We start from the raw sequence: 27,706 nt of genomic DNA on the forward strand, positions 1-27,706 counted from the left end.
TTATTAGTATCACCATGATCATTTTAACAGGATACTTGGAGGAACAGTTGATGGGGGCCCTCTTTGACATTCATCCTCATGGTTATAAATGTACCATCTAACACATCCCAAACTTTCCCCTACCACCCATTTACCTTCTTGAGTCTTCAATAAAAACTAACCGGCAGTATGTATTAGCACTGCCCTTACGGAGTCAATATCCCATAGCCTTTGTGATTTATGGAAGCATTAGATTATAAACTCCTGTGTCTGTCTCTTAAAATATTCTCCCTAGTCTAGTATCCTGCACATAATCAAAATTATATTACTATTAATGGAATTTATTGGCATATATATTTATAATTGGTTCTTTGGGTTATTGATGAAAGGGCATTTTAATGCTGATTTTCATGGGATCTGTTTATATTGGTTCCTGATAAAGAATGGTGATGAATTGTTTGTAAAATAGGGAGGATAATTTGTAAATAATTGGAGTTACAATATATTTCCAGATTTGGAGTTTTGAGAACTCATCTCTTCTTCATGAACTGAGAGGCCACGAAGGCTGTGTGAGATGTTCTGCCTTTTCTGATGACAATTCATTACTGGCAACTGGAGATGACAACGGAGAAATAAGGGTACAGCATTTTTACACTTTCAGAACATTTTAAAAACACAGTCGTTTGGTAATAGAAAGAAGTTCGCAATGCTTTGGAGCCTGTTGCTGACTTGATTGTGTTTTAATGGCCCTAAAGTTATTCCTTGTTTGGTATTATGAGCTGCAGAGAGAAAAAACAGCTATTTTTGAGGATTTAACTCAGTCCCTGAAATTTAAAGATGACAGAGCACCCTTAAGGTTCTTTAGCTTTGCTGTGCAGTACTAACATTAACGTTACATTACCGTTAACAGTAAGTGCTACCAGAAAAAACAGTACTGTAGCAAAACACCATGTGCAGAACTAAAACTTGCTAATACTACTTCCTACCTTGTTTTATGTCTTTGCAACTCTGAAGTGAACATATATTTTGTGGCAATTAGAATTAGACTTGAAATCTGGTGAATTTCAATTTCAAAAATGGGTAGGGAGGAAAGCGTTTGGTTCTGGGTGTGGAATTGCAGTAGAGGAGGCTGTTTTAATGGCAGGCAGGGGAATGTGATCAGAATGCCCTCCATCTCCCTGCTAAACCCAAAAATCCATGCCCAGAGACCGTTCCAAGTGTTTTTTTGGTGAGTATTAAGGCTGATTTTCCTTCACAGCAACATATTTCGATTTCATGTGCTTTTAAAGCAATGGGCTTGTGGTAAAATAAAAACTACTTTGAAAATTCCAAATTTTTAAATTAGTTTCTCCTTTGAGGGGCAAAGACCTCCTATTTCGCCTCTGTAAAATGGTCCCCTACGTGTATTAGATTATTATACCATATTTTAGGCTTGGTCATAGGATATGATAGTAGATCCTGAAAAATTAAATTGCTAGGGATTAAAATGTAGAAATGAGGAAAAATATTAGATAAAAATTCATTCACATTCAAAAATCTGAAGTAAGTGCTTACTGTGTGCCAAGCACTGCAATGTTATGTGACCAAGTCATTTGATTCCTCCAAGCTTCAAGTAGTACAGTAGAATAGAATAGGGAATAGAATAGATATGGAATAGATATGGGAACATATCTATTCTATTTATTTTGTTAGTATGTTTGGTTTTGTTCTCTGTCTCCCCCTTTTAGACTATGAGCCCACTGTTGGGTAGGGACTGTCTCTGTGTGTTGCCTATTTGTACTTCCCAAGTGCTTAGTACAGTGCTCTGCAGATAGTAAGCGCTCAATAAATACGATTGATTGATTTATGTTTAAGAGATAGTGCTGTCCTTATTGCCAATTAGAATACATTTATACATGACCATTAATTGGGACTGATGACTACTGTTACTCATTTTCTTTGCCATGATTTTTATTGGGATTGGGAAAAGTATTTTGTTTCTTGCTGTCCTCTTTTTACTGGTTTGTAAATCTTCCATTAATGAGTGATTTTATTTCTCTAACTTTAGGGTTCCATTGTTGTTTTAATGTTATTTTATAAAAAAAGTTGGTAGTGGGGAAAGAAATCTTGTCTTTTTAAAAAAGACAATACAGTGTTTGTGGATTGTCCCAATTCCAAAACTCTAAAATCCCTAGGTTTCCAAAAGCAGCTAGAAGGCTGAAACACCTCTAAAGACCAACTTTGGACAGCAGTTTAATGCATTGCATATGACTTTATTTTAGATATGGGATGTCTCAAAAGGCGAGATCCTCCACCTGTGTGCTCCCGGGCCAGTGAGTGAGGCATCCACTCATGGTGGTTGGGTGACTGACCTCTGCTTTTCCTCCGATAGCAAAATCCTGGTGTCGGCTGGAGGATTCCTTAAGGTAAAGCACCTGGTTAGGTCCAGCAGAAAGTGGAACAATTGAAGGATAACTCTACAATAATAACGGTATTTAAGTGCTTACTGTGTGCCAAGCACTGCAGTGTTACGTGACCAAGTCATTTGATTCCTCCAAGCCTCAAGTAGTACAGTGGGGATGTTAGAACTAATAATGTATTAATATAGCTGGTGTGCTTCAACGTTGGCAAGACAGGTGATTATATCTTTAAAATGCTTTGAACAGTTTGGGACAAAGAACTATACTGCCATTACACTTATATCTGGAGCAGGAAGAGCTTAACACCCAGTGGCATTTTGAATATTTTAGGGTAAATGTTATGAAGGTTATTTTATTTTAGTATTAGATGAAAAATAGACTTGAACTTATTGCAATAGAGTGCAAATTGAATTTACACAGAACTGGTAATGTGCATATCCTAAAGCACTGGGCAAATTAAAAATAAAAGGAACGGCTGTTATAATGTACACAAAAAAAGGGGTATTTGGGCCTATTTATTTCTGTACACAGACAGCATAAATTATCAGTAAGGTAAAGTTGGTACAAAGTAGATGAGAGCTCACCTAGGTTGTCACACAATGTGAAATTTTATTTAAATAAATTTATTTATTAATTTATACATATAAATAAATATATATTTATTTAAATAAATAAATTTACAAATAAATTTATTTATTTATTTAACTTGTACATATCTATTCTATTTATTTTATTTTGTTAGTATGTTTGGTTTTGTTCTCTGTCTCCACCTTTTAGACTGTGAGCCCACTGTTGGGTAGGGACCGCCTCTATATGTTGCCAACTTGTACTTCCCAAGTGCTTAGTACAGTGCTCTGCACACAGTAAGCGCTTAATAAATACAATTGATTGAAATTAAAATTGAATATAAATCTCAAAGTATACGTCGATGCGTTACTACATACACCTAAACCCACATTTGTGTGTTAGTATAGCTGCAGCTATCGTGAAATTTTTATGTACGTTCATGGTCAATTGGACTTATTGAGCACTTACTATGTGCAGAGCACTGTAGTAAGTGCTTGGGAGAGTAATAATAAACTCCCTGCCCACAACAAACTTACAGTCTAGAGGGAGAGATAGACAATATAAATAAATAAATTACAACAGAGAATGTGACCATGTATCTTGAGGGCATGTTAATAGGAGGGCTTTTTGGGAAAAGGTAAATCAAATCTCACCCGTGGACTGTTGTAGAACTGTTGTTCCAAGCTCTTATTTTGTCTCCTTGACATGGTTCCTGTGCAAGGAAGAATTAAGGCGAAGTGTGATTATATATAATACGCACCCTTGCCTTCCAACTTGCCTTTTACTGGTCAGCAAAAATTTGCATTTTCGAGAAGATTAAGACTTCTCTATCTGAAAAGGTGAAGGTAGATATTGGATGTGGTTGAAGTTATCAAAATTATAAAAGGGCAAGGACACAACCGAAGTTGTTCACCAGGTCTCACAGTGGCCCAAAGGGGTGCCTGCTGAAGCAAACAAACTGGGAAATCCATTCAGGTGGCTGAAGAGTAGGGAGAGGGAACTTGGTGTAATTAAAAGCTTTCACTAATAATGAAATATATTTGGTCAAGAGTGGTGGGTTTAGGGTGACAGTGGGAATGAAGAGCTATTATTTTGTATTCTTTGTGCTAAATACTAAGCTCGTTCTGAGACTACCCATTTTATCTTCACAGTGGTGGAATATGGACACAGGAGAATCCTTACAGACCTTTTACACAAATGGAACCAATCTCAAGACAATATTTGTATCTCCTAATTTCAAATCTTATGTTACTGTTGATAATCTTGGCATTTTATATGTTCTACAAATGTTGGAATGAAATGATGTAAGATCCTTTTTTATATTGCCATTCCCAAGTCCATATTTCAAATTTTGTAAAGCTGTGATACCCTCTACAGTATTTCATTCACTGATGAATACTTATGTAGCTTTTCCCCCCAAATGAATATCCATTTAATTTTGTTTTTCTTGACTATTCTTTACTTGCAAATGAAAATCTGTAGCTTGCTGGACTGTTAAACCTGGTCTTAGAGATGAATTCACGTTAAGTTGAAATAATGTAATGCATAAAATTCATGTTTTGGTTTGCTGTTGCTGTTCGACTCTTACCGTTGCAGTCTTGGCATCAAGTGTTCTTTGGGTCCTAAATTGCTGGTGTTCAGTGTGAGCCTCAGACTTTTTAATCAGTTAGAAATTTTCAGTAGCTTACCTCATCCATACAGTGCAGGGTCATCATAAACCTCAGTGTGCTGTAGAAATACAACCATCAGCACTGCATTCTCAATTTGCATTAAAATCATGGTAGCTAAATTTAAAGAATTTTGTAGTGAACACCAGTTTTGGAAATGGAAGGGGTAGTACATGTTGCTGTTTCTGTATAAAGGAATACTCATCTTGAGAGTCTCATCAGTCACATCTAAGAGAAATGCTTCAAGTGATAGGAATTTGCAAAATGCAGGGCCAAAGAAAAAGGCTTTTTAATTGTAGAAGACATCTGAGGGACAGGTGTTAAACATTCCCACATGCACAACCTTTACTTTGAACAAGCTTGTTTTTTTATTCTGCAGCTCTCACCATGTATCTGTTGAAAGTTATTTGTATAATTTATTAGGTTTGATTTTTTGACAGCTTTTTAAAATAAAATTTGTTTCTAAGAATCTACAATCCGATGACTCATTTTTACGTACATGTAATTAATGCACGTTTGTCTACACTGAAGGGAAGGTATGTTTTCCCAGTTCTTTACCTTGTCCAGAATATTTTGTGTCATTCAGAAATCAAAGTGCCCTCCTTCCCTTCTTTAGTCTGTCACTTTCCTCTTAAGGCCAAAGTTTGCCTCACTGGTCACTTTGGATATTTTTGCCACCATGAGACCCGTCCTCTTTTCGTGCTCCAACTGGGAAAAATGCATCTGCCTAGATAATTGAAACGTCCATGGAGCCAGAGGGCTCAGCGTTACTGATTATTAACCAATTATTATGGATTGCAATATAATTATTGCTATCAATTATTAATTACAGGGCTTACATACAAGTAAACATTAGTTATTACTAGATATATTTCTTCCAGGGTACAAGTAGTACTCCTGGTTACAACCACTCCACAATACATAAAACCTGTGCTATTTTCTGAAGTGTTCCAGCATACATAAGCCCTGCCTCAGTGATACACGCAGTCACAGCCAGTAAGTCAATTCTCCTCTCCTTTCTCTGTTCCTCAAACTGTCATGCCTCTCTTTTCTCCCCAGGTGTTTTATTTTAAACTAATCGGTCAGTCAATCATATTTATTGAGCACTTACTGTGAGAAGAGCACTGTACTAAGCGCTTGGGAGAATACACTATAACAAGTAAACACATTTCCTGCCCATAACCAGTGTAACACCAGACATCACTGTCGTCCACTACCTTTCCCTTCCTAGCCAAAGCCTTGGGGTGGGTGGTGGTGGTGATAGTCAATGGGAACAGAAGGAAGAAGGATGGATTCAGGATATCATGTTTACTTACTTGTAGTCCTTGACCATCATATAGGAGCTGGTACTAAATGGAACCCAATAAATTACACAAACTTGCACAATGACACAACTCTACACAATATTTTCAAGGACTATAATTGAGTTATAATCTTAAGCTATGCCTGTATTTTTCAAGAGTTCTTATATAAACAGAGAATCCAACTCCCAATGGATAATGGACCAATTTTATTTTTTGTAATTTTTATAAATTCATTAGAGTTTTGATTTTTCTAGTATGGCTCAGTGGAAACCCCGGGCTTGGGAGTCAGGGGTCTTAATCCTGCCTCTGCCACTTAGCTGTGTGACTTTGGGCAAGTCACAACTTCTCTGCGCCTCAATTCCCTCATCTGTAAAATGAGGATTAAGACTGTGGGACAACCTGATCGCCTCGTAACCTCCCCAGCGCTTAAAACAGTTCTTTGTGCATAGTAAGCGCTTAATAAATGCCATAATTATTATTATTAATGTATTTCTCATTCTAAAGATAAAAGCTGGATAGAATGCTTCATTATAATGGCATGAAATCTTTTTTTTAGAACTATCCCCAAAGCATTTTAGTCCATAAATGTGTGAATTTACTATAATTTACTTACCTTTTAGAGAAAGTATCTGCTTGTAATTCGTGTGTTAATGAAGACTAAATTCAAGATTCCTCATGTCAGTCCACCAGTCAATAGTATTGGTTGAGGAACTACAGCTGTGTGCAGAGCACTGCACCATGCACTTACTTGAGAGAATACTACAACAGAATTAGTAGGTAAAAATCACTGTGCTCAAGGAGTTTACAATCTAGCAGGAATCAGACACTAGAATAAATTAGAAGTAAGATTATAAAGTTTTATGCTTAGGAGGCACACAAGTGCTAAAATGGAAGTTGGGGACTGATATTTTTCTGTTCTGTAGAAACAGGGCTCTCTCTGGCAGTTAATAAAGCTTAAAGTAGTAAAACAAAAATACTGCTTGGAGGCATTCTGCAGTTTCAGCCCCATGAGAGGAACACCTGATTCAGACGTGTAAAAAGGGCACAGCCTGAGATAATGGACCGTTAAGCATCTTTCTTTAGAGACAGGACTTTGATGAAAGTAACTTTCTCTGCCTTGTTAGGAAATGTCCACACAGAAGAAATTGTGGTATCTTTATTTCTACTTTAATGATTGTATAAGTATTTATAGTGAACTGCAGTAAGTCATTTTCCTCAAAGGCAGCAAAAGACCTGGGAATTGTACTTATTCAACAGAAGTGAATCCACATCTGCCTTTTAATCCAAGCTCACCCAGGACAAAATGTATAAAAGGAAATAAACAGTTCTTCAGGCATCTATGATTCTAGTCTAAGCAAAGACATTAAATCCTGGTATTTTGGCTTGAAATACCCAAAGCGTTCAGCAGATGAGAAAACGGGCAGAGTCAAACAGTTTAGCTGTTTGGGTAAAAGAAGGAAAGAGGAATTCCTGAAATTTTTATAGATCTCAAAATCAACCTTTGCTTGCTGGTTATGAGTTAATGCACTGCTCCCAGGACCGCAGTGAAGAGTGGGATTATTTTCAGAAATGGGTTCAAAAACAAGCTGGCTTGTAACTGCACTTGCCCTGTAAGCAAAGTCACTTAGTGGTCTTTGAAAAAAAAAAACCAACCAACCAAAAATCCAAAAAAAAAACCCAAACCCAAAACTACTTTAACACTTTAATTCCTACTGCTTTGAAATTAAATTATTCAACAGGAAAAAGATCAGGTGGTTCAAATCATAAAAATGCCAAATAGCATGCAGAAACATTTTCAAGTAACCAGAGTAAAAGAGGTCCCGTTTGAAGGGCAAAGAACTGCAGACAAAATGATGGGTGAGGATACTGCCTTACGGGAAAAAAAATAAAGGTCTTTTTCATCCATTCATTTTTCAACTCCCCCCCACAAGCTGCTTTGGGTGGTTTGATTTGATTTGGAAAAAAAATTCTAAGTGTGATAGATGTTAAATATTATATATGTGCCCAGGAGAAGCTTGACTGTTGCTCTGCTTTAATAGTACGAGAAAATAACGTAATAGAAGGCAGCTGGCTCATGGCCCAGTAGCTGGTTGATAACCCTCAACATTGTATTGGTTCTTATTTCTCAGTGAGGGCTGGAATCTGAGTGACTGCAGGGCTGTAGCAACTGCCAAATAAATACCTTTCAGAGCAAAGTGATTCTGCTCTGTTTGCAGAAATTTAAGAAAGCATTTTTTCCCCCTATGTCTCAGGGCCAAGTGGCATACAGAGCTCTAATTGAGATTCATGAAGGGTGTTCTGGGACTCTGCTTGCATTCATCCACAACCCACAAGAAGAATAAAAAGTTAGGCACGGGCTGTATAAAACACAGTAAAAAGCCATTAAAGCTTGGAATTTGAGGGTTTTTTTTCCTCCAGCCAGGCTCCTCCTCTATTCACCCTCACCAGATACAAAGCCAATATCACCTCCTGGGTGATACTGCTTGCTTGCTTGCTAAATTGCTAATGTGACCTCAATCAAACCTACAGTTTAAAGAGCAGGAGATAACTATATCCAGTTCTGCCAGAATGTCAGGGAATTAAGGACAGTGTCATCGGACAAAGGGTGCCTGCTTGGGTAGAGATATCATGGGGTTGGAAGAAACGGCTCGGAGAGCTGCGCGTGGGATTGGACACGAATTCTCAAAATCAAGGTTTCATTATCATGGGGTTTAGAAGAAGTGGGCCCTATAAGAGCAGTCACTGGCGTGAGGTCTGGCCTTTTAAGCAGAAATTGAATAACAAATAATGGAAGGAAAAGACGTTAAAGGCATCAAAAAAGTTACCTTACCTGGCATTCTGTTTTTGTACTACAGCTACGGAAATTGTCATTGTCTTTGCTCCTAGAGTAGATGGATATGGCCCAAGATACTGGTTAGTTCTCATTAATTAGAAACAGGTTTCCCCAGTAATTGCAGAGCAATTTTATTTCTCGCCCAGCACTATCTTTTTAAAGCTTTGAACATTTCACTCTTTTTCAGACAAGCAAATGCCCTCTGCTAAGGGGTGAAATCAGTTCATCTGGCTTCTTTGGGAAGCATCTGCCCTGGCTGAAAACCTTACAGTCAGTTATGAACTAGCACTGGTTGCTTGTAAACATTGCTTTAGACAGGGAACAATTGTTGGGATGCTTGACTAAAGTTTAGAAACCTTTAGGATGGAATTAAATTGCTTGTACAGTATATATTACTCTAAACCATTTTTCTATTTTTCTGCCATGTGTTTCTGAGCTGTCTTCCATTCTAAGAACTGTGAGCCTCATGTGAGACAGGGACTGTGTCCAACCTGAATTTCTAGTATTTTGGTACACAGTATAAGCCCTTAATGAATACCACAATCATATTATATGGAAAATTCAGAATATCTACCCTTATTTTAATATTTGCTTATTGCTACTACACATACTCCAGAACAAAGAAGACATTGTCTCTAAGACAGGCTTAAAGAATACCGGATTCATTTTACTTCTGACATTTCTGATATGCCACATAGGGAAAAACAAATGTCTGTGTAAGAACAAAAAGCAAATTCAAAATCCGGAGTGTTTCTTAACAGCCCAGATAATTAAGCCTTGCTTTCAACCAGTGAAAATAGGCTTTTGCAAGCATTACTTTTTTTCTGCTTCAAGTTAGCAAGGAATCCTTTAATTTAAAGTCTGCCCACCTGGGGCTTAGGGGATTTTTATTTTATTTTATTTTTCTTAGAAGAGAGGACACATCTTTGTGTTTGACTCCCAAATGGCTCCTGGAAAGGTAAAGTTGAGGAGGGAGAGGATCCTGCCTATACACACCTGCCATCGAAGTTGCAAATTTAAAGCTTTTCAGTTATGTTGTTTTGGACTCTATACGGGTCTAAGACTGGAGATTTAGTTAAACGTTTCTTGTCATAACTCTGCTTTTTTTTGCACTGAGGAAAAACAGTACAATAGTAGAAGTAACTACAGCCTCTGCAGAAACCTGCCCCCATACCCTGACTGCAATCTGGATCTAACCTGAGCTCACCGACTCCCCCATAACTCAGGGTACCAGTTGGATGAGATGGTTCAGGGGGAAAATCCTGAAATCCCATTTGTGAATCTCACTGACATGTTAACACTGGGTGTAATGGGGCATCATGATCATCAATCGCATTTATTGAGCGCTTACTGTGTGCAGAGCACTGTACTAAGCGCTTGGGAACTACAAGTTGGGCATGGTTGCATAAATATCTGTTCTCCTTGGGGCAACCCTGCTTGGTGCCATGGACAGATTTTTAACAACCACTTATTGTGGAGTCAAATACATATTTTCCACTGGAAAAAAAAATCCAATGACTGTTCACTCTCAGTTGAAGCCCACAAGACCCCTCTTTGTGCTTCTTGGGCTAAACACTTCTATTAATAAATCAATTCACAGAACAAAAATTCAGCTTCATTTAACATGCTCATTGGAAAAAAAGATGATAAATACCCCTCTAGATTTGTGGTCTCTCAAATTATGTTCTCTGGAACTCACAAAACTGTACTTCCCACCTCCCATGAACTAGGATAAAAAGCTTCAGTGATAATGGGATTTGGTGGGTTTTCATTATGTTCGTTATGTTGGGCTCTATTTAGGCCCAAGTTTTTCTGAGTAGATGTGTCAGACTTTAGAATTGGAAAGTATTTTGAAGGGGTGACTCTGTCCTTCCCCACTGTCCTATCTCATCCCATCGGCTTTCGCAGTTTAAGTGACTACAGGTACATACAGGTTGAAATCAGCCCAGCAAATAGGCATAAGCTAATGGTCTTGAGGCGCAAAATAATATTAGATAGGGGTCTGGAGAAGAATCAAACCAAAATTGAATAAACCCTGCTTCTTTCCTTCTCCGTTGCCTGGTTTCCACAAGAATCTGGATTTACGGATGTTTGCTTCAGGCGGATTTCTAGGTTTGCTTAGATTATGGAATGGGGACACTACAAGAGTACAGAACTGTTTTAGATGGAGAGGGGTAGAAGGTAAATAGCAGCAGTACAAGCTGGCTTAGTTTCATTATCCCAGTTTAAGGACATGTAATTAAAAATGGTATTCCTGAACAATCTTATGAAGCAGCGTGGCTCAGTGGAAAGAGCACGGGCTTTGGAGTCAGAGTTCATGGGTTCGAATCCCGGCTCTGCCAATTGTCAGCTGTGTGACTTTGGGCAAGTCACTTAACTTCTCTGTGCCTCAGTTACCTCATCTGTAAAATGGGGATTAAGACTGTGAGCTCCCCATGGGACAACCTGATCACCTTGTAAACACACCAGTGCTTAGAACAGTGCTTTGCACATAGTAAGCACTTAATAAATGCTATTATTATTATTATTATCCAAAGGAAAGGCAGACCTGATTATAGCTTTTTTTTTTGATCAGATATTCACCTTTCTTTTACTCCCAGTACATTCAATCCCCTTTCACCCCATATAAATGTTGAGCTTCATTTACCCGCTCCTCAAAAGGTGTGTAGGTTTGAGGGCAGAGGTGAGAGTATAGGGATGGGGCTTGTGCTTGCAACACATTTGCTTCACATCATCCTGCAGTGCTAACCCGGCTCAACCACCAAAACACGGGAAAATGGGGCTCATCTGAACAAAATGTATGCGTACTCCAATGGAAAAATCTACAGAACAATTTGACTCATAGAAGAGGAGAGCTTTTCCATGACCTATTAGCACACCATTGCTAAGGTACCGATGATTCATAAGGATGTTACCTACCAGATAACCCTCAGAAAAAATAAAATGTTCCAACACTTTCTACGCAATGTGAAATTGAGGCTGAATCTCCTACAATTATACACTCAAAGTATTCATCTATGAATCAGATTCCTTACCCACAGACATTAAAATGGGACGAAGCAAATACTATTGGGGTGCTTATCTCTTTTACATAAACCATCATAAACACTTAAAACTGAGCTCCAAATAGTAAACCATTAAAAGTAAACTTCATTCTGAGTCAAGAATTATTCCTATTAGCAGTAAGAGTGAAGTTTGGCATTAAAAATAAAGAGTGAAACCGTTAGTGAATTGGGTTGGACTTAAAGACTTGTCTCCCCCTCCCCACGTCAATCCCTCACCTACTGGAGCTGTGTGGGTCTGGTAGCTCTGGGACTTCACTTGCCAATTCACAAGGATTTGGAAGCTTCTTGTCACTGGCTTCTGAGAGTGCAAGGTCTATATCCGACGGCCAACGGACTCTTGACTTTCCACCCTGCGGGCCTCTATTGAAAGCATGCTGAGGACACACCGTCTGTAGGGTTTTCAAAAGGTCAGCAGATCCTAAATGAGAAAAATTTATAATTCCGCAATAGATTTAGGATATCGGGTCCCAAGAAGGGAAATCTGAACGTTGCAATATCTTCGTTCTAGGAGAAGTCTGAGGAAAGATAAATGGATGCTCTCTGGACTTCCTGGGGCAAGAGTTAGCTCCAGCTAAATCCCCGGAACAGAAACGTTTGGAGGGGAGGGTGAAAGCTAATTGACCAGCGTTGTATAGGCAAGACATGTTCCTGCTTTACGAAAAGCCAAAGACCTCAAAGCCTACTTGCTATATACATAAGAAAAGATTTAGTTACAACGCTTAATGATAATTTTGTTGCAAAATAGGCATTGCCCCCGAAAACTCACCTGGCCCCGGTAGGATAGAACAAACCAAGTAACAGTCTTTTCACTTATTTTGATTCCTTTGCCCTTTTGATTAAAATTAGGGCCAATTTAGTTTATTGATCCCAATGCCAGCAGCTGTGGCCATTTCTACTGCAATGTAATGTGACTGAAAATGGAAAAGATCTCACGGAAAACATGTTAAAAAACTGAAAATCTTCCTTCACAGTGGGCACTGCTCCTGAGCTGGTCTGGACAGTGCTCACAGAATGATGCCAAGCATCAGTGACTGTACAACTCCTTTTTATTTTGTGTGCTTTTATAGGTTATAAATAATGACAAAATTACAAAATTTATAACTGGAAGCCCAAGCATATTTACAAATATGTTTTTGCTGCAGTGAGGCTACTATTTACTTTGCTCCTATACAATTTCCATTTGGTACCCTTTTTCAACGTTATTTTTACCATCAGTTACCTACATACATATCAACAGTGAATGGGCAAAATATATACAAGGAATTCTTCAGTTCAAGTAATTTAATATTGTATTAAAAGTTTTCATCACTCAGAGCTATATTCAGGTTCATCTAAACCATATATATTTATCAGTTGGAAACAAAGTTCAGTTATCCATCTTTGGAATTCACCCACTGAAGATTATAACTGATAGGCTTGGTTAGATTTAAAATAATAGTAATTAAAAAAAATTAAGACAACTACACAATTCATCAGTATCTCTATAATGAACTTCAAAATGATTCACAATATGACCGGTTAGAACAATATACATTAAAATGCCATTTTCTTCTATAGTGATATTGGTACTGGTTGTATAATTCAGTTCTACATAAATATACATTATGGTGTCATACAAATACTTCACAGAGACATTAAAAAAAATTAAAATACCTTAAAGAAAATGTAAGTAAATTTTATTTAATCAAATAGTAAGCAAATGCTTTAAGTTTTTCTTTCAAGAAAAGAGTTTTATTACTTTGGAATTTCTTCTTTTTGGCTTTTTTTTGGTTTTTCTTTTTCTTAGAAAAATTTTTGCAATAGAGCTTTTATTAACACTTCCCTCGAACAAGGTTTCTGTGACAGAAATTTTTACAGCAAAGTCCTTAGGTTGTGAAAGTGTTTTTTAAAACACTGATGAGATCTGAAAGTATTTGCAGGATTCATGGCTATAGCAACATTTAACTGTTTAAATGTGAAATCTCGAGTGCAATGACTAGCCTGCTTTTTTGTTTCTCCTGCTCCATGAAGCATCTAGAACATTGTTGCTGTGACTGCTGAGATTTGCCAAGTGGTAGCAGTGGAGTCAGTAATTTAAAATAAAAGGCAGACATTCTTCACAACTAACCCAGTTTCCTCATCAATGCATTAATGCAACATTCTTTTAATAAAAATATTTAATACAAGACATTTTCTGTGCATAATGAATTCCTCTTTTTCTCATTCTTAAATGTTGACTCTGTCCCTTGAAGAAAGGCTCTTTTTGTATAGGCAACCATGACAATATTGATTATATATAAAATCTGCAAAGATAGAAACTAAATTTGGCAAATTGAGGGTGATTTTTGCCCTTTCCCAATAAACAACACTATGTAATGTTTCAGGAGTTCAGTGGCTTCATAAATACTGTATTGAGCAATTCTGGTCTGAGCTGATTTAGAAACTGCCCCAAATTTAAAAATAAACCCCAATTTTTAAACTCTTAGAGAGAGCATTTGGTGACCCTTTAAAAAACTAGAACCCTAAAATAAGAAACCAAAGAAAGCACTGTGGCAGAGTCACAATAAATACTGATTTGGGAAAAGAAACTCTCAGCTTGCTCCTCTTATAGATTGCAACTGGAAAGTCTCGGTTAGCATTCTTCTGTCATTGCTGCAGGAAGAACATCAGCAGAAATGGCCGGCAGCCTTTTGTGAGTGACAAGGCCACGCTAACAGTTCAGCCTTCCCCTCGACTGGTGCCGGAAAGGAAAGGCTGTGCTGTAACTGCTTGGAGTGCAAGGCACAACAAGGACAAAATGTCTCTTTCGGATCAGAAAATTGTAGTTTCATACTTGGTATTAATCCCTCTTTTTGCTTCTTGTCCTGGTTCTACAATCCACGGTAGATTGGCAAGAGTCTTTTGTTCAGATGGATCTATCTGCTTTAAAAAAAATACACAAATATATGTAAATTTCACAGTAGACACAGAGTGTACCTATAACCCTAACGTGACTTAGCACAGTACAGTCCAAGCGCTTAGTACAGTGCTCTGCACACAGTATGCGCTCAATAAATATGATTGATGATGATGACTTTCGGGGCTGCAGGTCTTGCTGGTTCATATCAACGGGATTTATAATCCTCTTCACCAGAAGGGAAGACCTCAGTGAAATTCGGGAATTAAGACAAAACGATACATTCCTCAGGAAAAAACATTATGAAGTTTCCCACATATGGAAAAAATGAACATGAGTTAGGACCTCAGGCATTTTGACTGGTTCACCTTTCATCTGCTTAAATGATCCCCTTCAGCCTTTACTTTGCATAAGGGCTGCAAGCTTCTCTCTCTCCATGCGCTTTACTTCCAATTTGAAAGGCAAAAACTGCAGAGGAGGTGGGAGACACCTTTTTCCAGCAGGCCTCAGTGAGCTGGTTCCAATTAATGAAACTCAAGACACCACTTCCAAGATTGTCAATGTTATCTTGATCTAGCACTAAATTCTCAAACAAGAGCACACCAAGACGAGGGACAGTGAGAGGATGGGACGGTGATAGCCTGCTCTCCAATCTTTTTGGTTTGACATATATTATCATGTCCCGCATGGACAGAGAAATCATAGGACTCTATGTGCATTCTGCAGGGGGTGATTTGACCCTCTATTTTGGGGCCACCAACAATTCCCTTAAGACCTGCTAACCTGGGTTAGGATTCCTGCTCAGAGGCAGTGTTGGCTTGGGACTGAGTGAGCTGGGTAAGTTGAGGCAGAAGTCTGACCAATCAGCCTTATTCCACTCAGTACATCAGAAAGAAATCTTTGGGGACTAAATAAATGCAGGTAACTATAATGAGGAGTTTATAGAAAGCAAACCCATTAAAGATGGGTAAATGGTGTATGCAAATGCTGGAAACAAAATCAATGTTCTCTATATATTAAAAATTGTAACTCTTTTTCCATTTCCCAAACATCGGCACATGACCTACCTTTGCTCAAGTCCGTAACAAGATTTTTTGGGTTGGCAGGTGACTGTCTTCAGATCTGATGAAATCCTAGTTTTATCCTACAACCTAGGGAAGGTGCTGATGGAAGACGGGAAATTCATTCTGGGGAAATTTTTGTTAGCCATAAGCATCCATAATATAATGGCTGCAGGCCAAGCCAGGGACAAGATAAGAATGATTGGGAGCATTTCCATTATGGACTCTCTCCAAGGGGCTGGAGCCTTTTGGAAGTTATAGAGAATTTGCTAGGGCAACCCTCCTGGAATGTGAACAGGAAAGGGAGGGGGAATAAAAGTAGAGAAAAAGAGACACATGACAGAAAGTGGGGGGGTTGCACAACAGCTGTTCACGTGCCCAAATCACTGCGTTCCCAAATTAAGGCTTGTATAGGAAAACTGGGCACAGAAACACAAATAACTCATGGCTTCAAGACTTCTGCCACTTTGTTATGAAAACGTCTTACATAGTTGCCCATGTGTATTTTTAACCACTGCGTAAGCAGTGGCCAGGAAACTAGCTTTGGGACCACCAAAGCACGGTTTTGAAAAGGGGACTTGCTATCAGACTCTTGACTCAGCTACCTTCTTGCACATGTGCAAAGAGTCACTGGAAAGGAGGGTATGGAGTGTTACATCAGTGACTTGGGTTTAGTACAGCTCGCTTCCCTGCTTCACCACAGTCAGCCTGAGGTTAGGGAGAGAATCATGTGAAGTTCTGTTAAAAGTGACTGAGGCACTGGGCAGGAGAGGAAAAATTGTTTTACTTGGGAAAGTCCAAGTGACACTTGTCACCAGAAGACAAACCAGAACATCTAACAAATTCATGCCGAAACAAACCCTTGGTTTCATTTGACTCTGGAGTCTTGAGAAATCACTTTTTCTACTTACCACTGATTTGCGAATACTAACACGTGGTTTGGGAATGGGTTTGGAGGGCTTGTTTTCAAAGCTTTCTGGCAGGGTTGAGGAGTGGCCCCCTTTCCGAGCCTGTAGTGCTAGCTGGTAGGCCACTTCAAATGCCTGTCCTAGGGTTAGAATTATTTCATAGGCTAAATTCTGTAAAACAAACGGAAAGAGAAATTAAAGGAACATTTCCAATGTAAACTCAGGATAAGAAAGCACCCAAGTGCATGACGGGAGGTGAGATGGAGATGACCTCAATCTTTTCCACCCTGAAATTCGGTGAGTCAGTCAACGGGTACAAGAAAGCCTGGAACAATAAGATTCCAATTTATGTTTGATGAAAGACATTAGTCATTCATTAAATGCAACGGCTCAGTTCTCTGAAGGCGTTATCTCTGGTTTTTAATCCCACCAGGCACCTGCGCCTCTTACTCACAAGCGTAACCGTCTCATGGCTGGACTGCTCACTCCGACAGCCTCCTATCTGGCTCCTGGGATTCTTTGTCTTTTCCATTTCTAGCAGTCAGGCTTGCATCACATCCTTCCCAGGATCAGAGGCCTACAGGGGTTCCCATTTTTGATCGTGCCCTTAGAGAAGCAGTGTGACCTAGTGGATAGAGCCCAGGCCTAGGAGTCAGAAAAACCTGTGTTCCAATCCTGGCTCTGCCACTTGTCTCCTGTGTGACCTTGGGCAAGTCATTTCACTTCTCTGAGCCTTAGTTCCCTCATCTGTGAAATGGGGATTCAGACTGAGAGTCCCATGTAGGACAGGGACTGTACCTAACCTGATTTGCTTTTATTCAGCCCAGTGTTTAGTACCAGGCCTGGCACATAGCAAGTGCTTAAACACCACAATTATTATTATTACTACAATTAGTGGGCATTCATCGCTTTTCAAGGCAGGTACATCATCGGCAATTACATTTGAACACTTAGGGCGTGCATGGCACTAGGACCTTGGCAACATACACTAGCAGTAAAGGGCCCAGTGCTTTTTCTCAAGGATCTTGCAGTCAAATCGATTGATTTTGCTCTACTTCTGCCATCTTGCTTGCCATCTGCAGCTTGCCCCTTCCAGTTCTGAGCATCTGCAATTGTCCTCGCCCATCTGGGCTGGAATGATTGCACATTTCTTTTTTTTTTTGCTTATGTAAAGTTTAAAAGTTTTGCCTGCAAATCTTGTCCTTCTTTCCAAACACTGTTCAAGATTCAACTCTTTCTTGAGGCCTTCGTGGACTGACAGAACCTGGCTCTTGACGCTGCTAATCAGTCCAGCAGTACGCTTAGTACCTATTTAAAACTCACACGCATGTTTAAATGTTTCTGATTAATCCTATTATTTCTTATTTGTGTTTTCCCGGGCACCTACATTGGAGTGGAGAAACAGAGTGGCCTAGTGGATAGAGCCTGGGCGGTGGAAGGACTTGGGTTCTAATCCCAGCTCCGCCACTTGTCCACGGTGTGATCTTGGGCAAGTCACAACTTCTCTGTGTCTCTGCTACCTTATCTGTAAAATGGGTATTAAGACTGTGAACCCCATGTGAGATAAGGACTGTGTCCAACCCAATTTACTTTCATCCACGCCAGTGCTTAGTACAGTGCCTGGCACATATTAAGCGCTTAACGAGGGGCACAATTATTATTATTATTATAAACTCCCCGAGGGCAAGGAGTACCTTCCTACTATCCCTAGTATAGACTCTGAACAGAGAGGGTGATAAGTAAATGCTGTTGACTGACAGTCACCCTTAGCGTTTTCAGAGCATCTGCAAATCTCTGACGTTAGGATCTCATTGGCTAAGGGCCCACTGAATTTTTAAACTTTACACAAGCAAACATCTGAATTTCTGTTTCCCTTTCACCTCCCGATCGGCTTTTGCCTGCACGGCGGTGGAGGAGTTGCTATTAAATCTCACTGAATTCACAGAAAAGACAGACATTCCAGCAAGGACAAGCCTACACACACTGCAGGAGGTCCAGAGGAATCTTCTTGGTCTTTTGCACCTCACACATCTGTGATTTAGTAAACATCTATGAAATACAATCAAAATCTAAATTAGGCTCAAGGAAAAGCATTAGTCACTCAAGCATAATCTGGCATAATTACAGCAGTAAGCCTGAAAATAATGTTCAAACAGAGCCAATTATCAATGCATGACGATGTTCTGCTTTCCCTATGGCTTTGTTCCGTATTTTGTCATAATATCAGTGAGGGAGAGAGGTTGGGGTTTATGGTTTGCTTCCAGAATACAAAATGGTGCTCTTAAGTGGTATGCTGATCTTTTATTCTGAACCCTTCCATTCTTGGTCTTTTCCTTCCCTCCCACACATTCTTTCTTGTTCTCATTTTCATTCTTGTCTTCTGCTTAATGCATGATTTCTGAAACTGTCTAGCCGTAACACGGCAGGGTTCAGGCTGTACCGCTGCAAAATCATAAAATCACAGGAAAGATTGTCCACAACTCAAATGCTTTTTCCAAAGACACAGGGAAATCCCTCAAGTGCACAATTATTCATTTTTATTCTGACAATTCCCTGGACGCTACATAGGCAATACATCTGTTCCTTGTGCACCTCTTTACAGTGCTCAGCACAGTGCTCTGCACACAGTAGGTGCCTAAAAAATTCTATTACTAACACTTCTTGTAGTGTATATTTAAAATACTCGATGAGAGAAACTCCAGATTCATTATGCTACATAAAAAAGAGCAAATATGGGTAAAAAACGGGATGTGTCTAGCTGACTCTGTTACTAATGTCTAATATTCTAGAGATTCTGAGGAGGGATTTAGAAGTAGGTGGTGGGGAGGTGGCTGAAAGGTAGGGAAGGAAAAAGTAGTTTCAACTTTCAGGAGAGGACACGGAAGAATGCATGGTGACGGGAGCCAAGAAAAGGCAGGATGGAGAGGAGCTGTGATCGAGTAGAACGAGATGAATAGAGGAGTAGAGAAATGAGACACGAGATGTGGGCAGAAATGGCGTGGTGGAAAGCCCCCAAAGAAAGTTTGCGGTGTTTAAACAATTTGGTGGGTATTGTGAAATTAGCTTAGGTTTAAATTTTAGGTAGGGATAATATGCGCTCAGTAGCATTCTGAATTGATCAGGTGGCACAGCCACGAGAGACAGACATTCCTAGAAAAACAGAATGCTCTTTCAACTGAGGAAGCCGCAGACCGAGACAGGAGGGGAGCTGACCGGACTTTAGCAGCATTAAGGTAAAGGGTGAATGGGAATCTGGCTTTATCTGGATTTCATCTCCCCTGAAGAGTGTGTGATCTCCGAAACTCTTGTGCTTTTCCCTAAGTGAAAGACAATATCGGACTGAGAGCTGAGTTAACTCATGATATGGCAGCCCTCACTGCACCAGGTGCTGCAGATACGTATGGGCAGGCTCCGGGATTATTCCCTGAGATCAACACCGAGAAGGTGTCTGCCTCCAAGTGACTTGTAGCTTGTAGATTTGTAGCTGGTAACCTGTATCTACACATGGTAGGGGAAGAGGACTGCAAAACGTACCTGGCCGCCCATCCAGCGCTTAGAACAGTGCTTTGCACATAGTAAGCGCTTAATAGATGCCATTACTATTATACACCAAATAGGCTGCTGTACCATTATACCGCCCTGCCTATTCATTAGTCTGAAAAGTTGTGGAATTTATCTTAAAAGGGGTCCAGAGCTGATATTCTCGTAATAAATAGTTCGGGACTTGGTTTTCCCCTGCAATGATAAACAGCGTTTCCTAGTGGATTGAGCATTCGCCTTGGAGTCAGTAGGATCTAGGTTTTAATCCCACCTCCATCACTTGCCTGTTTTGTGACCTTGGGCAAATCACTTCTCTCTAGACTGTAAACTGGTTTGGGGCAGGGGATGTGTCTGTTCACTGCTGTATTGTACTATCCCAAGCGCTTAGTACAGTGCTCTGCACACAGTTAGCACTCAATAAATACGATTGAATGCATGAATGTGCCTCAGTTGCCTCATCTGCAAAATGGGGATAATAATAATAATTATTATGGTATTTGTTAAGCGCTTAAACTTTGTGCCAAGCACTGTTCTAAGCGCTGGGTGGGTACAAGGTAATCAGGTTGTCCCTCATGAGGCTCACGGTTTTTACACCCCCCCCCCCCATTTTACAGATGAAGTAACTGAGGCACAGAGGAAGTTAAGTGACTTGCCCAAGGTGTCACAGCAAACAAGTGGCGAAGCCGGGATTAGAACCCACATCCACTGACTTCCAAGCCCTTGCTCTTTCCACTAAGATCCTCTATAAAGCCAAAGAAGAGGAAATGCTCCACAAGTATAACCTTCCCGCCGACCTCCAGCAGTTCATCCAGGCCAAAGTGAAGGCCTATAACATCAGCGACTTGAGTTTCCCCAGGGGGCTGTGGGTGATTTTCCGTGGTGGGCGTGCCATGTGGGACATGGACTGTGTTCAACCTGATTAGCTTGTATCAATTAATCAATCAATTGTATTCACTGAGGGCTATGTAACGAAAACTGTACTAAATGCTTGGGAGAGCACAACAGAATTACCAGACACGTTGCCCGCTCACCATGCATCTACCCCATCACTTAATACAGCTCCTGTCACATAGACAGCACGTAGCAAATACCATAAAAAACATTACGGAATAAAGACAAAGTCTTTTGATGCTGGGATCACAAAAGTTGAATGCCAGTGGGAATTCTAGATCTACAAATACCTCCAGAAAAGAAGACGGGACAGAGTGAATGAATGCCTTTGCATCTTCATAAGGAAAGCAATTACACTATTACTTTGGACAACTAATTACAGCAGATATACTGCTATTATTGAACCAAAATAGCTGCAAGAAAACCGTTGGGTAAAGGGAATGTGGGCAAAAACTTAAGAGCATAAAACTAAGTAGTTATTAATGTCACAAATGAATCTGAAACAAACCAAGTTTGCATCTAATGTCTCCCTATGGGTAAAAAGTTCATTTTATTCAGCGTGAGCCCAAATGACTCTGAGAAAAGTCATGCGTAGAGTGAGACGTAATCACTCTTTCAGCATGTAGAGCCCCAATCTGGACACTATTCACTGGCAATGTGATGGCCCTGACTAGCCCCCTTAGATGATCATGTTAACTTATATCATTTATCCAATTTTTGGCATAATTTTGCAATCCCAAAACAGCACAGGGGTAATTATGTGGGGAACGAAGTCTTGCAGTAGAAATGAGAGATGATGAAAAGAGGAAGTGGAGAAAGCTCGTTTTGAGCAGAGAATGTGTCTATTGTTACACTTACTCTCCCAAGTGCTTAGTACAGTGCTCTGTGCACACTAAGTGCTCAGTAAATACAACTGAATGAATGAATGAAAGACTGAATTACAGGAGAGGAACTGGGCAAGGATGTGGAGGCTAGAAAACAAATCCAGAACCGCAAGGAGAGGTAAGGTACCTAGTAGGGCCCTCAGGAAAAAAGTCTGAATTTAGTTGGTGCTAACCTGAGCCTGTTCTCCCACAGTGTGCGTTTTTAGAGAGAATGATATTAGGGAACATTTTTTTTACAGTAGGCATCAACCTAGATAGAACACCGTCGTAATGCTGGAAGAAATAATTGTGTGCATGCCAGGGAAGGCACAAGCACTACAATTCATTCATTCATTCAATCGTATTTATTGAGCGCTTACTGTGTGCAGAGCACTGTACTAAGCGCTTGGGAAGTACAAGTAGGCAACATATAGAGACGGTCCCTACCCAACAGTGGGCTCACAGTCTAGAAGGGGGAGACAGAGAACAAAACGAAACATATTAACAAAATAAAATAAGAAGAATAAATAAGTACAAGTAAAATAAATAAATAGGGTAATAAATGCGTACAAACATATATACAGGTGCTGTGGGGAAGGGAAGGAGGTAAGGCGGGGGGGTGGAGAGGGGGACGAGGGGGAGAGGAAGGAGGGGGCTCAGTCTGGGAAGGCCTCCTGGAGGAGGTGAGTTCTCAGTAAGGCCTTGAAGGGAGGAAGAGAGCTTGACAGTTTCTGAATAAATGCACACAAAAGAGGGAGGTCAAAAACTTAAGAGTTAAACTGGAAACCTGTGGGGTTAGGCAGGAAAAATATGGCCAGTAATCTGATGTGCATAGAATCCAATGGATTGAGAAATCAGTAAATGGCATTATTTATTTATTTATTTTACTTGTACCTATCTATTCTATTTATTTTATTTTGTTAGTATGTTTGGTTTTGTTCTCTGTCTCCCCCTTCTAGACTGTGAGCCCACTGTTGGGTAGGGACTGTCTCTGTATGTTGCCAGCTTGTACTTCCCAAGCGCCTAGTACAGTGCTCTGCACACAGTACGTGCTCAATAAACTACAAGGCACTACAAGGCAAACTTGTCAGGGACGTAACCTCCTTGAGGAACATAACTGAGTGTAGAGCAGTGTTTCTGGACCTAAGATGGCTGTTTACTCTTGGAAACCATTGCATCGCTCTGCAACTGTGAGTGGCGTGGCCTAGAGGGAAGAGAACGGGCCTACGAGTCAGAGGACACGGGTTCTATTGCTGGTTCTGCCACTCAATAATAGTAATAACTTTGGTATTTGTTAAGCACATGTGCAAAGCACTGTTCTAAGCGCTGGGGAGGATACAAGGTAATCAGGTTGTCCCATATGGAGCTCACAATCTTAATCCCCATTTTACAGATGAGGTAACTGAGGCACGGAGAAGTTAAGTGATTTGCCCAAAGTCACACAGCTGAAAAGCGGTGGAGCTGGGATTTGAGCCCATGACCTCTGACTCCCAAGCCCGTGCTCTTTCCACTAAGCCACACTGCTTCTCACTTGACTGCTGTGATGTGATGCCAATTTGTACTTCCCAAGCGCTTAGTACAGTGCTCTGCACATAGTAAGCGCTCAATAAATACGATTGATGATTGCTGTATGACCTTGGGCAAGTCACTTAACTTCTCTGTGCCTCATGGGATTCAATAACTGTTCTCCCTCCTTCTTAGACTGTGAACCCAATGAGGAACAGGGACTGAATCTGATCTGATGATCTTATATCTACCCCAGTACTTAATACAGTGCTTGACACAGAGTAAGCACTTACAAAGACCATCATTATTATTATCATTTGCAGAGCACCAGCTCAGCTCCTGGCTGGTAGAAGATGTCACCTTGTCACCGTTGCTTGGCAATCCCAGCTAGTCGGCCCATCCTGGCTGGGGCACCAAAGCCACTGGAGTGTTGGGTGGTGATGGTGGCAACACAGATGGTGGTGGAGATAGATATCAAGGTAAGATATCTTTGCCCTTTCTTTAACCAGATCATTTCTCTCCCCCTCACTCTTTTCCTTCTCATGCATTTTTCTCTCTTCCCTTCTCCCTCTTTCATGCCTCTCTGGGGCTCTCGGCTGAGCTTCACAGCGCAGGTGGGGCCTCTGTGTCTCAGGAAACTTTTTGGTTCTAGGATCAACAAGAACATATCCTACAGGTAGAAAGAAACATCCTCTCCCTAACTGCACACCTCAGAAATAATCAATCGCATTTATTGAGCGCTTACTGTGTGCAGAGCACTGTACTAAGCGCTTGGGAAGTACAAGTTGGCAACATATAGAGACGGTCCCTACCCAACAGTGGGCTCACAGTCTAGAAGGGGGAGACAGAGAACAAAACAAAACGTATTAACAAAATAAAATAGAATAGATACGTACAAGTAAAATAGAGTAATGAATACGTACAAACATATACACATATATCAGTCCCTGTTCAACAAATAAGGCAGGACTGATACATTTTCCAGGTCAGTAAAAGCTTTTGAGGTCACAACAATCCTTTAACTTGCCAAGACCAGGTTGCTCCCCAATATAAACTTTCCCAGAAGCCACCCAAGGGATTTGTCTGATCTAACCACACTTCTGTTCTAGAGTATCTGTCAGAGAAGTAACTGCCTTGGCCATTTTATTCACCCCAGTGAAATTTTTCCACTAACATAAATTATGGGACGGTGCCGACCTTGCAGTTGACTTGGGCGCCATGCCCAGGGCTAGCTATCTATAGATTGCCGGAGGAACGCTTTGGGCAAGAGGCATGAAGTGTGACCTATATCTACGTTTTAAAAAATGAACCATTAGAGGAATTCAGAAAACTGTCAACTTTAGAGCTGGATGCTAATCTAAGTGTTGTGAAGGTGATGCATAGTGTATTTCCTTTGGAGATTGGAGAAATTGATCTGATGGAGTCAGAAACCCTCAATGTAGATAGTGACTAGCTTATGGCCTAAGCCGATAAAGGATCACAAAGAGGCTGAGGACTGTCTGCCCCCTTTTTCATTGCTGTGGTAGTAATCCTACCAGCTGTAAGACCTTGGGCAAGTCACTTCACTTCTCTGTGCCTCAGTTACCTCAACTGCAAAATGGGGATTAAGACTGTAAGCCCCATGAGGGACAGGGATTGTATCCAACATTATTATTTTGTCTCTACCCCAGTATTTAGAAAAGGCCTGGCATGTAGTAAGTACTTAAGTGCATACCACTGAAAAAAAAAAAAATATGGGCTTGTAAGACAGGGAGGATGATGGTACTGTCTACATTTTTCCAGTCTGTGTAAAGACCTCCAGACCCAAAGAGCTTCAAAAGGGAACAATTTAGCATTAGCAAAAAAGTACTGTAGCTGGTGAAGTGTACATCCTTTCTGGTTAACCCACTGATTTTCTGAAAAATAGAGAACCGCAATGACTCCACCTGATGGTATGGTTAAAAAGGAAATAAAAGACAAAAAGACTTTCACTGCACCAGCCCCAAGAAAGGGTAAAAAATACAAACAGAGCATTAAAGGAGAAAGGTAGTTCTCAGTTACTGGAAATCTCCAGCTGGCCTCTCACCTGGAAATCCTACTCTATAGGTATAACACCTCTCAAGGTGCCGGATGGATTCAAACACATCAATTTGCTCTCTAATGGTGCTTTTTGGATCTTTAACCCAATGGCCTTCTGTTATCTGTGATGAGCCCCCAATCTATTTATTGAACACTAAACCTCAGAGGCAGCCAGTAATGGGGTGTCTCCAACCAGGACTCTTTCCCGTGCTGCTATATTACAGTGTTTGTTGGGCTACTCTGTGGAATAGTGAAAAGAGTACAGGCTTGGGAGTCAGGGCAACCTGGGTTCTAATACCAGCTCTGCCACTTTGCTGCTGAGTGACTTTTGGCAAGTCGCTTAACTTCTCTCTACCTCAGTTTATCTGTAAAATGGAGATTCAATACCTGACCTTCCTCCAATACGAACACCATGTGGGACAGGGACTGCAACTCATCTGATTATTTTACACTTACATCCAGCCCTTAGTACAGTGCTTGGCACAGAGAAAGTAATGAAATGCAAGTGCTACTACTGTTATCACCAATGGCAAGTGACCGATTTCAACAACTCACCCAAGCCTTGCTTCCCTCCCTTGCCTTACCAATGCAGCTGGGCTCAGCCTTATGTGTGGCTGGCGAATGCACTTAAGGTGTCCTGAGTCTCGGAGAGCCGAAAGGCTGGTTCCTAGAGCTCCCATGCCGGCAAATCTTTTTATGGTATTTATTAAGCACCTACTATATGCTACGCACTGTCCTAAAGCACTGGGGAGATGCAAGCTAATCAGATCGGACACAGTCCCTGTCCCACACGGGGCTCACAGTATCGATCCCCGTTTTTGAGATGAGGTAACTGAGACATAGAGAAGTTAAGTGACTTGCTCAAGATCACTTGGCAGGTAGGTAGTGGAGCAGGGTTTAGAACTCAGGGCCTTCTGATTCCCAGACCCATAATCTACCCACTCAGCCACGCTGCTTCTCTGGGGTGTCCTCTCAAAGGGGACCCTTCTAGACCTATCTCTCTTGGGACCTTTGTTCCCCAGATGGATAGACCCATCTACCACTCATCTCGCCAATTTTCTCCCTTTAAAAATAGGTTTGGAAAGCTGGAATTGTTTTTTCCTCAGGGCACACTGCATTTCATACAATCTCCCCAGCTAGCTCTACAGTTGTACAGGGATAGTGTGAGAAATCATATTTGATAGGTTTTATTTCTAAAATAAAAACACTCCCTAAATTGCTTTTCTTTGGTGTGGAGGAATACTCAGCATTTTGATATGGTACCTATGCTATTCGGGACTTGGATGCTAATTGACAGTAACTGCCATAGTATCTATTACCTGTGAGTGCTAAGCATAGGAAGATACTATGCGATTTTTTAATGACTGCTTATATTTTATACTTATCCGGGAGATATTTTGCTGGGGTATTGGCTTAGTAATGACTTCAAAAAGAGCACTAATTCTTGCTAAATGAATCACCAAATGCTTCTTCCTACAACACTTCAGGCTTTCCATCCAGGGCGTGATACTATGAACTGTTCTCACCTGTCCTCAACCAGTTCCTTTACTGGGGAAGAGAGCACAGAGGAGCACACAGCCTGGGGCATGAATGAAGCAAGCGCTTGGTCTGCTAAAATGTTCACTGTCTTCCACAGGATATGTATGAGGGGAAGTTTGAGAAAGAGTTTGAGTTCATTTAGCAGAGAGAGTGCATTCTAAGATCCTCCCAGAAGGAGCATATAAGAATGAACTTTTTCCTTGTTGGAACTACGTGGCAGGAGCCATTCAAATCAAAGTAATCCATATCGAAACTACTGGCCTTAAAAGCTGTGGTAGCATGTATCTTGCTGCAGAAGGGAGGAAGGACAAAATGGTAAAACCCAGATTGGGCCTGGAGAGCACCTTTCTTCCTTAGAAGTCACAAAATGCTTTCATATTTCACTCGTTGTCACAACATGGACTGAGTGGTTCATGCGAGTAACTATTATTTTCATTTTGTCGATGGGGAAAATTGAGGCCCAGAAAGCAACTCGTTGTGGACATGGGATGTGTCTGTTACACTGTACTCTCCCAAGAGCTCAGTATAGTTCTCTGTACCCAGAACTCAATAAATATGATTGACTGACTAAATGACTTGTTATTTGGCCAAATGCCAAACTTGCCAACTTTTAGATTTTCTAGTACTTGTTAACCCTGGCTTCCTTTTAAA

General features: G+C 40.5%; 2 protein-coding genes across 11 annotated transcripts in view; one reads left to right on the plus strand and one right to left on the minus strand.

Annotated features, from left to right (window-relative positions):
* The window catches only part of APAF1 (apoptotic peptidase activating factor 1), a 49,690-nt gene extending 44,794 nt beyond the window's left edge, over positions 1–4,896 (plus strand). The window contains exons 24-26 of the mRNA XM_038756288.1: positions 492–617; positions 2,241–2,384; positions 4,097–4,896. Of these exons, the coding sequence (XP_038612216.1) occupies positions 492–617; positions 2,241–2,384; positions 4,097–4,243 (417 nt within the window). The 3' untranslated portion in view covers positions 4,244–4,896. The remainder of the gene's footprint in view (positions 1–491; positions 618–2,240; positions 2,385–4,096) is intronic.
* A 7,956-nt stretch (positions 4,897–12,852) lies between these two features.
* The window catches only part of ANKS1B (ankyrin repeat and sterile alpha motif domain containing 1B), a 624,779-nt gene continuing 609,925 nt past the window's right edge, over positions 12,853–27,706 (minus strand). For 5 of the 10 annotated variants that reach the window (XM_038756218.1, XM_038756216.1, XM_038756217.1 and 2 more), the window contains 2 exons: positions 16,662–16,829; positions 12,853–14,715 (listed from right to left, as the gene is read on the minus strand). In XM_038756218.1, the coding sequence (XP_038612146.1) occupies positions 14,605–14,715; positions 16,662–16,829 (279 nt within the window). In that variant the 3' untranslated portion in view covers positions 12,853–14,604. The remainder of the gene's footprint in view (positions 14,716–16,661; positions 16,830–27,706) is intronic. The other 5 variants (XM_038756224.1, XM_038756221.1, XM_038756220.1 and 2 more) reach the window with 2 other exon arrangements.

Source organism: Tachyglossus aculeatus, chromosome 14, assembly GCF_015852505.1.
Source record: "Tachyglossus aculeatus isolate mTacAcu1 chromosome 14, mTacAcu1.pri, whole genome shotgun sequence".
Taxonomy (NCBI): Eukaryota; Metazoa; Chordata; class Mammalia; order Monotremata; family Tachyglossidae; genus Tachyglossus; species Tachyglossus aculeatus.